We start from the raw sequence: 12571 nt of genomic DNA, 5'->3' as shown, positions 1-12571 counted from the left end.
CAGTGTTTTCATAGGGATCTTGTACATATTTTGTATTTCTTAGCTTCTTTGTATTTTTTATTTCTATTGTTAATTTTTTAAAAACTAAATTTCCTGATTGTTGCTGGTGTTTTGAAATATAATTGACTTTGAATACTTTTGAGTCTGGCAAGCTTTTTTAATTTACATTAATTCTCATAATTTATCTGTTACTTTTCTTTTTATTTTCTATGTAGATAGTCATATAATCTGCAAGTGATAACAGTTTTGTTTCTTCCATTCAAATCTTATTCCTTTTATTTTCTCTGGTGGACCCAAAGTACAATGTTAAATAGAAGCTGTTTTTTTCTTGTTCCTAATCTCAAAGGATAGTTTTCAACTATTAATCATTAAGTTTGATGTCTGTGTTTTGTTTGTAGATAACCTTTTTAAAATTGAGGAAGTTTCCTTCCATCTAATTTCCAATGATTGGGTGTGGAATTTTGGGGAGTGATTTTTCTGCATTATACTGAAATAATCATATTTTCTCCTTTAGTCTCTTAAAAGGATAATTTATAGTGATAGTATTATGCTAAATTGATATTGCATTTTCTGGATTCAATGTAAGTTAGTATATTATTTTTCTTATACATTACTAGATCCTGTTTACTAATTATTTATTGGGAGGGAGAATTTTTACATCTGCGTTTGTAAGTAGATTGAGTATTGTTATTTTATTTTCTGAGATGGTTTTTGTAAGATTGAATTAATTATTCTTAGAATGTTTGGAAGACCTCATCTGTAAAACCATCTGGTCCTTACTTTGTAGGGGAGGTTTTAAATATGTGGCTCAGGGGATCCCTGGGTGGCTCAGCTTTTTAGCGCCTGCCTTCGGCCCAGATCGTGATCCTGGTGTCCCATAATCGAGTCCCACATAAGGCTCTTTGCGTGGAGTCTGCTTCTCCCTCTGCCTATGTCTCTGCCTCTTTCTGTGTCTCTCATGAATAAATAAATAAAATCTATAAATAAGTAAGTAAATAATAAGTGGTTCAGGGCAGCCCGGGTGGCTCAGTGGTTTAGCGCCCCTTCAGCTCGGGTAGTGATCCAGAAGACTAGGGATCCAGCCCCTCCCTGCATGGAGCCTGCTTCTCCCTCTGCCTGTCTTTGCCACTCTCTCTCCCCGTGTCTCTCATGAATAAATAGATAAAATCTTAAAAAAACATTTCTGGTTCAATCTATTTAAAGCCATAGATTGTTCAGATTTTCCATTTTTTTTCTTGAGTCAAGTTTGGTAAGATTCCCTCACCCCCACCACCAACCTCAGGAGTCTATCCATTTCATGTAGGTTTTATTTTATTATTATTATTATTATTTTAGGTTTTATTTATTTATTCATGAGAGACAGAGAGAGGGAGAGAGAGACACAGGCAGAGGGAGAAGTAGGCTCTACACAGGGAGCCGGAGGTGGGATTCGATTCCGGGACTCCAGAATCATGCCCTGGGCCAAAGGCAGGAGCTAAACCGCTGAGCCACCCAGGGATCCCCTCGTATAGGTTTTAAAATTTCTTGGCATAAATCTAAGTTGTCCATAATACACTCTATTTAATCTCTCTAGTAGCTTTAGGAATGTCCCTTTTTCCATTCCTAAAATGATTTAATGGTATCTTCCATTCTTTCCTTTTTTGAATAATTTTGCCAGAGGCTTATCAGCCTTCTGAAACACAAACTTTTGGTTTACTTGATTCTCTCTGTTGATTTTTTAAAATTTCATTAATGTCTGCTTTTTATTTTCTTCTACTTTCTGTAGGTTTATTATGTTGTTAGTTCTTGAATTTCTGAAGTTGGATGCTTAACTCCTTCTTTTTGAGACTTTTAAATACTGTGTGTAAGGCTGTACTTTTTCTTCTAAATACCTCTTTAGCTGTCTTCTTTGTTTTAATAAGCAGTATTTTGTTATTTTACAGTCCCAATATTTTATACTTTCCACGATTATTTCTTACTTGACCCATATGTTGTTTGGGAAAATATTTTAAATTTCTATGTTATTTTTATAGTTAGGTTTCTGTTACTAATTTCTAACTTAATTGTGTGGTATTCTGAATGTGGCTTCTGTCTATCTGTTGCCAGTCCTTTGGAATATGTTGAGGTTTGCTTTTCGGACTAACATGTGATCATTTTCGTAAAATATACCTTAGTACTTTTTTAAAAAAAGATTTTATTAATTTATTTGACAGCGAAACAGAGCACACCAGCATAAGCAGGGCTGGGCAGAGGGAGAAGGAGAGGTAGAAGGGGAAGCAGGCTTAGCAGGAGGCCTCATATGGGGCTCTATCCCAGGATCCTGGGATTATGACCTGAGCAGAAGGCAGATGCTTAAGCGACTGAGCCACCCAGGTACCCCTATACCTTAGTTCTTATAGAGAGTATATATACAAATTATCAGGTGAATATATATGTCTATTTTATCAATCAATCTTGCTGATTGTGTTGTTCAATTCTCCTATATTCTTTTTTATTTTTTAATTTTCTGTTCTATCAATTACTGTAACAGGCATTAAAAACTACTACTACTCTGACTTTAGATTTGTTAGTTTCTCCCTGTGGTCCTGTCAGCTTTTACTTTAATATATTTTAGGCTACCTTTTTATGTGTATGTGAATTTAGAATTATGATATCTTTCTGGGTAATTGAATATTTTATTATTTTGTAATGATCCTTTTAATCCATAGTATATTACTTGCCTTAAAATCTATTTTCTCAATATTTCTATACCAGCATTCTTTTGGTTGATATTGCATGGTGTACCTTTTTCTATCTCCTGATGGAAACTTTGTATATCTTTATATTTTGGATGCAGGTATTATAACCTGAAAATAGCTAGATCTTGTTTCTATCTAGTCTGATACTCCGTATATTTTATTTGAAGGGTTTAGCCTATTTATACTTAATTTGATTCTGATATACTATTTTCATCAGATGTGGAGTTTTTAGAGAGAGAGAGGGAGAGCATGAGCTGGAGGGTGGAGCAGAGATAGAGAGATCATCTTAAGCAGGCCCCATGCCCAATACAGAGCCTGATTTAAGGCTCTATCTCACCACCCTGAGATCCTGACCTGAGCCGAAATCAAGAGTCAGTCGCTTAACGAGCCACCAGGCACCCCAGGTTGTGTTTTATATTTGCCTCTCTCTGTTTCTCTTCCTCTTCCTTCTTAACTTTCTCATTTCAACAGATTTCTTAATTATTGATTATATGATTTATTTCTAACCACGTAGTAGCTATTCTATTTTAGAATGAATACTTTGGGGATGCCTGGGTGGCTCAGTGGTTGAGCGTCGCCTTTGGCTCAGGTGGTGATCCTGGGGTTCTGGGATAGAGTCCTGCATCAGTCTTCTCCCCGGGAGCCCCCTCCTCCCTCTGCCTATGTCCCTGCCTCTGTGTTTCTCATGAATAAATAAATAAAATCTTTAAAATTTTCTTTAAGAAACCCAAATACTTCACAAAGTTCAGAGTTTTAATAGTTTTCCTTCTTCCCAGAGAGTTCAAGTACTTTAGAAAGTTTAAAATTCAATCACCCCTTTCCCTAGGTGATTCTATTCTGTTTCTCTCCCTTTAAATTAGGCATCAAAGAAAAAAGTTAGCTCTTTTTATGTGTTTAAATTTACCCACACATTTACTAATATTTTGCGTGCTGTTTCTTATCACATTTCAGATCTTTAATCAGGTCATTTTCCTTTTGTCTGAAATGGCACAGCTATTATGATTTCTATAAATGAAGGTTGATTACCAACTGTTGCAACTTTTTGTTTGTCTGAAAATTATTTACTTTGGTTCTTTTTTTTTAATTTTTATTTATTTATGATAGTCAGAGAGAGAGAGGCAGAGACACAGGCAGAGGGAGAAGCAGGCTCCATGCACCGGGAGCCCGACGTGGGATTCGATCCTGGGTCTCCAGGATCGTGCCCTGGGCCAAAGGCAGGCGCCAAACCGCTGCGCCACCCAGGGTTCCCTTACTTTGATTCTTAAAATACTTTTTTTTTTTTTAACTGACTATAGGATTATAGGTTGACAGTTACTTTCATTAAACACATTGGCTAATACTTAGTCTTGATTGTTGCTAATAGGAATTCAGTCATTAGTTGCCATTTGTTTGAAGGTGATTTGTTTATTTATTTTGCAATTTTTAAGAGTACATATTTTTCTTTGATGGTCTGTTGTTTTACTGATGTGGCTTGCTATGGATTTCTATTAATTTATCCTGCTTGGAACTTGTTAGGACTTCCTAGATCTCAGGTTTGATAATGTTCAACAATTTTGCAAAATTCCCACCCTTTGTCTCTTCAAATATTGCCTTTTCCTCATTCTATTACATTCTCATGAAACTGTAATTAGACTAAGTTCTTCTCTTTCTCCATGTATCTTAACTTCTTGTTTATATATTCCATCTTTCTGGGCCATTTTTTTTTCTGGGCCATATTTTCAGATAAATCAGTTAACAAATTCTCTCTTTAAGAGTCATCTCAACAGAGCAATTTTAGTGGAATGATGGGCTCAAAAGCCAGATTAATCTGGCTTGATGAGAGAATGAGAAGTGGAACCAGTGGGAACATTCATTATAGTTAGTATGGAGTTTTGTGTGAAGGGAACTGAGATATAGAAGGATAAGGGAGGGTTTGTTTGTTTTAAAGGTGAGTGATATTAAGGCACGTTTGGATATCTACAGGAATGAGCTAGTAGAGAAGGAAAACTTGTAGGAAAGAGGGGATGATTTAGGAATGAAATCTCTCAGAAAACAAGTAGGAACTAAGTCCAGATTTTTCAATTCTTTGATTCGTTTGTGTTTTTGTACCACCCTATTTAAAGATTAGTGAAAAGGATTTTTTTTTAAAAATCAGGCTGAGGTGAGCCTGCAGTCAATTTAACAAGTATTATTCAACTTATCCATTCACTTAATCAATCAACAAGCATTACATTTGGCTTTTATGTGTGGGGCACTGTGCTGGGTTCTGGGAACAGAATTATAACAAGAGAAACATGACCCATGCACTCATGAAGCCAATAGGTTAGTGGTAGTGGGTGGATGTGATACAGACAAAGGACTTGGGAGGGGAAGCACATTACTGTGGGAAAACATTTAATAGGGACTTTAATCCTTTATCCTTATTCTGGGAGATTAGAGAAGCAACATTTAAGCTGCTTTCCAAAGAATGAGTAGTTAGGCAAATTTTGGGAGAGCATGCCAAGAAGAGAGAAGAGGCAGATGAAGTCCCTGTTGGAACAAGGAATTTGCAGAAAATTAGGAACTGAAAGAACACTAGAGCATAGCGAATGAAAGGGAAGATGAGCTTTGGAAGGATAGCAGGTGCCATGTAGTACAGAATCATAAGAATTTGAGACTATTCTGGGAGCAGTGGGGAAGCATTTGAAGGACTTAAGGAGAATAGTGACAATCTATTTTCATAATATTTCTGTTACAAAGGTGTGTACATGAGGCTGCTGGAGCCTGATGCCATTAAACCTTAGAATCATACAGTTATCACACTCATTACAATTATATTTTACTTATCCATCTAATATGACTTCCACAGTCGGACATGAGTGAAAGTTTCCTTGGAATTAATGGAATGATTTTTTGCTCTGGGTGTGTGGGTATGGGTGTGAGAGAGAGGAAGAGAGACAGATGGTAGGGGTCAGATACTTGGTAGTCAAGATACTATTTTTTTAAATTTAACAAACCAAAGAAAAAATTAACCAACTCTAGCGTGTTAATAATGTATACATCCTACAGTCTTAGAAATTCTTAAACTGCTTTCTTTTAAAACTGTTTTTGAATTATTTTACAGACTCTAATAAATTATGATGAATTTGTGTGAGGATTTGTTTTAATACCTAAAGTTTTAGACTTAAAAGAAATGATTCTTTTTTTCTTATTTCTCTTTTCATCATAAATGTCAGAATGTGCTATTCTTTTTATGTTATCAGCTTCTTTAGAGATTATTCAGATTCTGAGTTGTCATTTTGACTAAATTATCTTGATCCTTAGAGTCTATGTTTAATGAACACCTAACACTATGCCTTGCACATAGTAGGCACTCAAAAAATATGCTCAATAAATCAAGATATCCGATACAGTGCTCTTAATATACCTTGTAAAAATTTCTTCCTTAATTGCTTCCTTTCACCCGAAACATATTGCCCTTTTTTTATATTCATTTTCTCTTGACTTTGTAGTCTTCAGTATTCTACTCTGAATGTTATTATTTTTGCTATTTTACCTTACTCAGGATCCCTTTTTTAAGGTTCAATTGCCCCGAGTCTTTTTCTTGAGACTCATATATTTGCTATTTTGTATGCTAACCTTTCCTATTTGCCCACTTTCTCTTAGAAAATGTCTTTTTTTCCCTTCTTTTAAAATCTATCTTAATTTAAATTTAAAAACCCATCTTGGAGCCTGTTTCTGATTTTATATTTTGCAGCATCTTAATCGCAGTTTTCCCATCCTGAGGAACTATTTAATTGTTACTGCGTAATTGATAAACATAACTTTATGTATTCTGTTTTTAGTCTATTGAAGACAATGAAGTATATTTGCCTAATGATGAAATTTGGACCTATGATATTGATAGTGGGTTGTGGTAAGTAATTTTAAATTGCAGAATGTCCAATCTTAATATGTTTTAAATATTTTCATAGACTACAGGGAATTTAAGACCAAACTTAGAACATACTGCAACATTTATTGTCTTCCTTTCCTTTTCTTTGAATGCTTTATTCTCTCTGGCTCTTTCTTTCCCCTACTTCCTTCCTCTGTTCTTTGTCATTTGGCATTCCTCGAGCTAAGGCTGTCCCAGAAGACTTTGCTTTGTTCTACCAATTAATTCTCAATTCTAGTGATACATGAAGATTTTGCAATTTTTCCCCCAATAGGTTAAAAATCTTTACCATGGATCTTAGAGTTTTTACAGTGTTGGCTACCGTTGCATTTCAATTGTAATTATCAGTGACAATTTTCATTGAAAGAGCACTCATGGAGTTCAAAGGGAATTTTAATTTGCCTTTCTGAAAAGTCACGGAATTCCATGTTATTCTTGCTGCAGGACCATGCACCTCATGGAAGGAGAACTCCCTACCTCCATGTCAGGAAGTTGTGGTGCTTGCATTAATGGAAAGCTGTACGTTTTTGGAGGATATGATGACAAAGGATACAGCAATCGAGTAATACTTTCTTTCAATTCAGGAATGCAGAAAAATGTATTATTTAGTGCATCTCACAAGTTTACAAATATTTTAAAAAGAAGATATAAGTAGAAAATCTTGAGCTTACAAGGTTTTTAAAAATAGAGTGACAATGCAGCCATTGTGTTCTTCTCTTCTTCCACGTCTTTCTGCTTCTGAATTAGCTCCATGCTTAGTTGGTGTCTGTAGGGCAGAGCATGATGGGACAAGATCCATTTCAGTATGTTTTATATGTCATTTTTCTTCTAAAACACAGTCTCATTTTTATTAACTTTACAATGAAAAATTTTACCTTTTAAAGAGAAAAAAGTAGTATTATTAGTTCTTGGATCATATATCCCTCAGACACAGACTTAATTTTTAAATGGCCTATCTGCTAATGGTGTTCTCCTCTTTTAAAAGCTTTATTTTGTTAATTTGCGAACAAGAGATGGAACCTATGTTTGGGAAAAAATCACCAGTTTTGAAGGACAACCACCCACACCACGTGATAAACTTTCTTGCTGGGTATATAAAGACAGGTAATGTAGCAAAGTCATCTCATTAACTACACTTAAGTAAGGGTCATAGCTTGTGGCCTAAATGGAGAAAACTTGAAAGTCTGGATTTTTCAAGGTATAATTACAAACTTTTGACTCTGTCAGTAATGGCAGTTCTGCATCCTGGATAAGAGCCATGTCATAAGAATAAACATTGTGGAAGCAACTATTTGTTTTTCAAAATAAATTTATTATTTAATTAAACTTTCTGAATAGTTAACACATTCACATGGTTCAAAATTCAAAACCATATTAAAAAGTTGATAGTGGGGCAGCTCGGGTGGCTCAGCGGTTTAGTGCCGCCTTCAGCCTGGGGCCTGATCCCAAAGGCCCGGGATCGAGTCCCACATCAGGCTCACTGCATGGAGCCTGCTTCTCTCTCTGCCGCGTGCTCTCTCTCTCTCATTAATAAATAAAATCTTAAAAAAAAAAAAAAGTCGATAGTGAAAGGTCTGCTCCCACTCCTGTCCCCATCCACTCTGTTCCCTCCCACCATGCACAAATAGCTACTTCTACTACTGTCTTTTGTATTCTTACAGTAGTGGTTCCCAAACTTGGAATTCCCCTATAGGAATCACCTGTGGATTTTTTAAAAATTCCAAGGCCCACGTAATACCTTACACTAATTAAATGATAATCTCTGAGGTTATGATGTTTTGAAACTCCTCAGGTGATTCCACTGGGCCATTTCATATTTCCACTGGTAATGTACACAGGTTCTAATTTCTCCACATCCTTACCAATACGTTCTCTTTTCTGTTTCTTAATTTCTTTCTTCTTTTTCTTTTTAAAAAATAATAGCTATCCTAGTGGGTATGAAATGGTGTTCATTATGGTTTTGATTTGTATTTCCCCAGGCACTAATGATGTTGATCATTTTTTTCATATACTTATTGGCTATTTGTAAATCTTCTTTGGAGAAATGTCTGTTCAAGTCCTTTGCCCATTTTTAGAAATTGAGTTGTCTTTTTGTTGTTGAGTTATAGGAGTTCTTTACTTATTCTGGATCTTAATCTCTTAGACATATGTAGAGTTTTTTGTTCTAACGTTTTGACTTGGCTGGCCTAACAGAATGAGTTAGAAGTATTCTTTTCATGGAGGGGGGGGGGAGGGGACAACTTCAAGAAGGTTAGCATTAATTATTCTGTAGGTGTTTGGTATAATTTACCACTGAAGCCATCTGGTTCTGGACTTGTCTTTGTCAGGAAGTTTTTGTTTGTTTGTTTGTTTGGTTTTTTGTTTGTTTGTTTTTTTTGTCAGGAAGTTTTTTGATTACTGACTGAATTATATAGGTTTATTCAGTTTTTCTATTTCTTCATAAGCCATTTTTTAAAAAAGATTTTATTTATTTATTCATGAGAAACAGGGAGAGAGAGGCAGAGACACAAGCAGAGGGAGAAGCAGGCTCCATGCAGGAAATTAGATGTGGGTCTCGATCCTGGGACTCTGGGATTATGCCCTGAGTCAAAGGCAGACACTCAACCGCTGAGCCATCCAGGCGTCCCGCCATTTTTTTTCATAAGCCATTTTTGATAATGTCTTTCCAGAAAATTTTCCATTTTCTATTTTCTATTTTATTTCTAGCACCCAATCTGTTGGTATAGTTTTTATAGTATTCTCTTATAATCCTTTTAATTTTTATACTGTTGATAGTAGTGTCGCCTCTGTCATTTCCAGTGTTGGTGCTTTGAGTCTTCTCTTCCTTTTTCTTTGCAACCTAGCCTAAGATTTGTCAATTTCGTTGATCTTTTCAAAGAACCAACTTTTGGTTTGTTGTTGTCTTTATTTTTCTGTTCATTGTTTTGCTTATTTCCCCTTTATTTTTCATTATTTCCTTCCTTCTGAGTTTAGTTTATTCTTCTCTTTCTGACTATTTCTTAATGTGTACAGTTATGTTACTGATTTGAGATGTTTTTAAAAATTGTAGGCATTTATAGCTATAAAATTCACTCTGAGCACCTCCTTCACTGCATAAGTTTTGTTTTATTGTATTTTCATTTTTATTCATTTCAAGGTAATTTTTATTATCTCTTGTAATTTTTTTCTCCATCTGTTGGCTGACAGTTTTTTTGTTTGTTTTTTGTTTGTTTGTTTTTCTTTTTTGTCTTTCAGCACTTTAAAGATTTTACTACCTTGCTTTTGGCCTCCCTTTTGCTGGTGAGAAATTCACTCTCATTCATGTTTTTGTTCCTCTGTATATGTCTTTTTCCCCTGGCTTTTAAAAACTTTAAAAATTTTTGCTCCTCATTGATTTGATTAAAATGTTCTTACTTGTAGTCTTCTTTGTATTTAACCTCTTGGAGTGTGCTGAGCTTCTTAGGTTGGTGGGTTTATATCTTTCATCAGTTTTGGGAAGCTCTTAGTAATTATCAGATATTTCCTTTACATGTTTGTCTCTTCTCCTGTGATTCCTGTTATATATACATTAGACCATTTGATATTGCTCCACAGAGCTTGGGCTACCTGAGTTTTCCCCCTCATCTCTTTTCTTCTCTTTGTTTTAATTTGGATACTTTTTATTAACCTCCTGACCTGTCTTCAAGTTCCCTGGTCTTCCCATTGCTATGCCCAGTCTACAGTGAAGCCTATTTAATCAGTTTTTTATTTCTGACATTTTTTTTCCATTTTTAGCATTTCCATTTAGCAGTTCTTTTTCATGGTTCCGTATCTCTGCTGAAATTGCTCTGTTCTTCCTGCATGTTATCCACCTTTTACTAACTAGGTCTGTTAGCAGTTTATCATAGTTATTGTAGATGCTGATTAAATAATTAGAAAAATATTTATAGCCTAATTGGTAGGTCTTTGGGTCACTAGGGAATTCTTATTGTTCTCCAGTTACACCTTTTGCTTTCTCTACCTTGGGAGATCTTTTTCAGCCTTGTACCTCCTCCCTTGGGCTTTTGAAGGCAACCATCCTTCAGATCTCCTATCCTGGTTTCAAACTTTTGTAGTTAAAAGCTCATATTGCTTAAAGGATATTTGCTTAGTTCTCTTCTGCTTCCACCTGTTGGAGACTGACCCTGAGCCCTCTAAAGACCACATGAAAGACTTGTTGAGTGGATTCAAACTCCCACTGTGGCTGATTTTCTTAAGATTCTAATTTGCTATGCCAGCCTACAAGTGGCTGTTAAAATTTTGGGTGATTTCTTTAATGAACCCTATCTGTCCTGGATTCCTCCTCCTCTTGTTGTAATACCAGGAATGAAAGCAACCATGCCTAGTCTCTTCCCTTCTATTGAAAGTTCATCACTTTCTGGAATTAGTTCATTTAGATTTCTTTGTTCCTTTCTCTCTTTGATTTTTTTTTTAAACTATGTTGTTTTTAGTTTATTTGCCTTGTTTAGGTTATTAGGGTGAGAGAGATGATCTCTTTCAACTTTCAATGAACAGACTGGAAATAGAACTTCTTTTTTTTTTTTTTTTTTTTTGGAAATAGAACTTCTAAAGTGTGTTCTTTTGTTCTTGTTTTTCAGATTAATATATTTTGGTGGCTATGGGTGTAGGAGACACAATGAACTCCAAGACTGTTTTGATGTTCATGATGCATCTTGGGTAAGAGAGTAATCACTGTTTACATTTTCCTCTAATTTATTTAGTTAATTTTTTATTTTTAAAGATTTTATTTATTTATGCATGAGAGACACAGAGAGAGAGGCAGAGACAGGCAGAGGGAGAAGCAGGCTCCTTGCAGGGAGCCCGATGTGGGACTCGATCCCAGGATCCCGGGGTCACGCCCAGAGCTAAAGGCAGATACTCAACCACTGAGTCACCCAGGCGTCCCCATTTTCCTCTAATTTAGTATCAACTGAAAGTCTTTAGAAATAATGAGCCCAATCTTTCTCAGTTTAACCTGCCATAATTGACACTATGAAAAAAAATGTATTTTCTCATTTTTGGATTTAGATTCAGTTGGAGGAGTTTCTCTTACCTAGTAGTATTAGCTTTCGTGGCTACTGGCAGAGTAATTGCTTACCTTATTAATCACTTACACCTGCTTCTGTTAGACAAGTAGAGGTTTTAGGACAATTTGGAAAAACTTCATTCATAGACAACCAGAATGGCTGTTGCTGACACACCTCCTTTTAGGTATGTCCACCAGAACTGTTCATAGCTCAGGCTGACCTCTGTATGACAGTAAGTTGGTAGTGATATTACCCTTCCTATTTATTCTTATTGGTTAGCTAATAAATTGTTAACTAATGAAATAAGACATGACATAAAAACAAAATCTTTTAAAAGATAACTTTAAAAACCATTGATCCCAGCACCAAGATACATAGTAGTTCTCTGGTCTTACCTTCTACTAGCATATATTATTATTGCACATTATAATGTAAATATATATGTACATTTCATGTGTATCTTTTTATATATGAGTATTTGAAAAGATTGCTGTGTATTTACATGGTTTCTGAGTTTTTAGAACAAAATATCTTTAAAGTTTTGCTACTTACAGTATTACTGATAATTTTCAGAAATATAAGTTCCCATTACTTACATCTACATATTTTTATTCATTCTTTTTCTCCCCTAGTACAGTTAGGCTAAGGATCATGTCCTGAAGTTTCTGGTGTACAAGTAGATTTTTTTAATTTATATTTTAAGCTAAGTGAATTGTTTAGTTTGTTTGACTTGTTTGACAAGTTCTGACAAAAATGAATGATGTATTAGTGGCATAGAACATAAAACTGACACAGGTGTAAGTAAAGTAGTAATAGAGGATTTCAACAATCCAGAGATGCTAAATATAGTATAATTGCTAAGTGGTTGCCTTGCTGACAATTTTGTCTCTTTGAAGACAAAGAAGAGTGAGCACAAGTTTGACCTCTAAGAACAAATT

General features: G+C 35.2%; 1 protein-coding gene across 1 annotated transcript in view; it reads left to right on the top strand.

Moving 5' to 3' along the window:
• KLHDC1 (kelch domain containing 1) overlaps positions 1-12571 on the top strand; it is a 42864-nt gene that overhangs the window by 7247 nt on the left and 23046 nt on the right. Inside the window, exons 2-5 of the mRNA XM_041759951.1 lie at positions 6521-6591; positions 7054-7171; positions 7595-7713; positions 11205-11283. Coding sequence (XP_041615885.1) covers positions 6521-6591; positions 7054-7171; positions 7595-7713; positions 11205-11283 — 387 coding nt within the window. The remainder of the gene's footprint in view (positions 1-6520; positions 6592-7053; positions 7172-7594; positions 7714-11204; positions 11284-12571) is intronic.

This window comes from Vulpes lagopus, chromosome 6, assembly GCF_018345385.1.
Source record: "Vulpes lagopus strain Blue_001 chromosome 6, ASM1834538v1, whole genome shotgun sequence".
In the NCBI taxonomy this organism is placed as follows: Eukaryota; Metazoa; Chordata; class Mammalia; order Carnivora; family Canidae; genus Vulpes; species Vulpes lagopus.
This window is presented reverse-complemented; position numbering and strand designations above follow the sequence as displayed.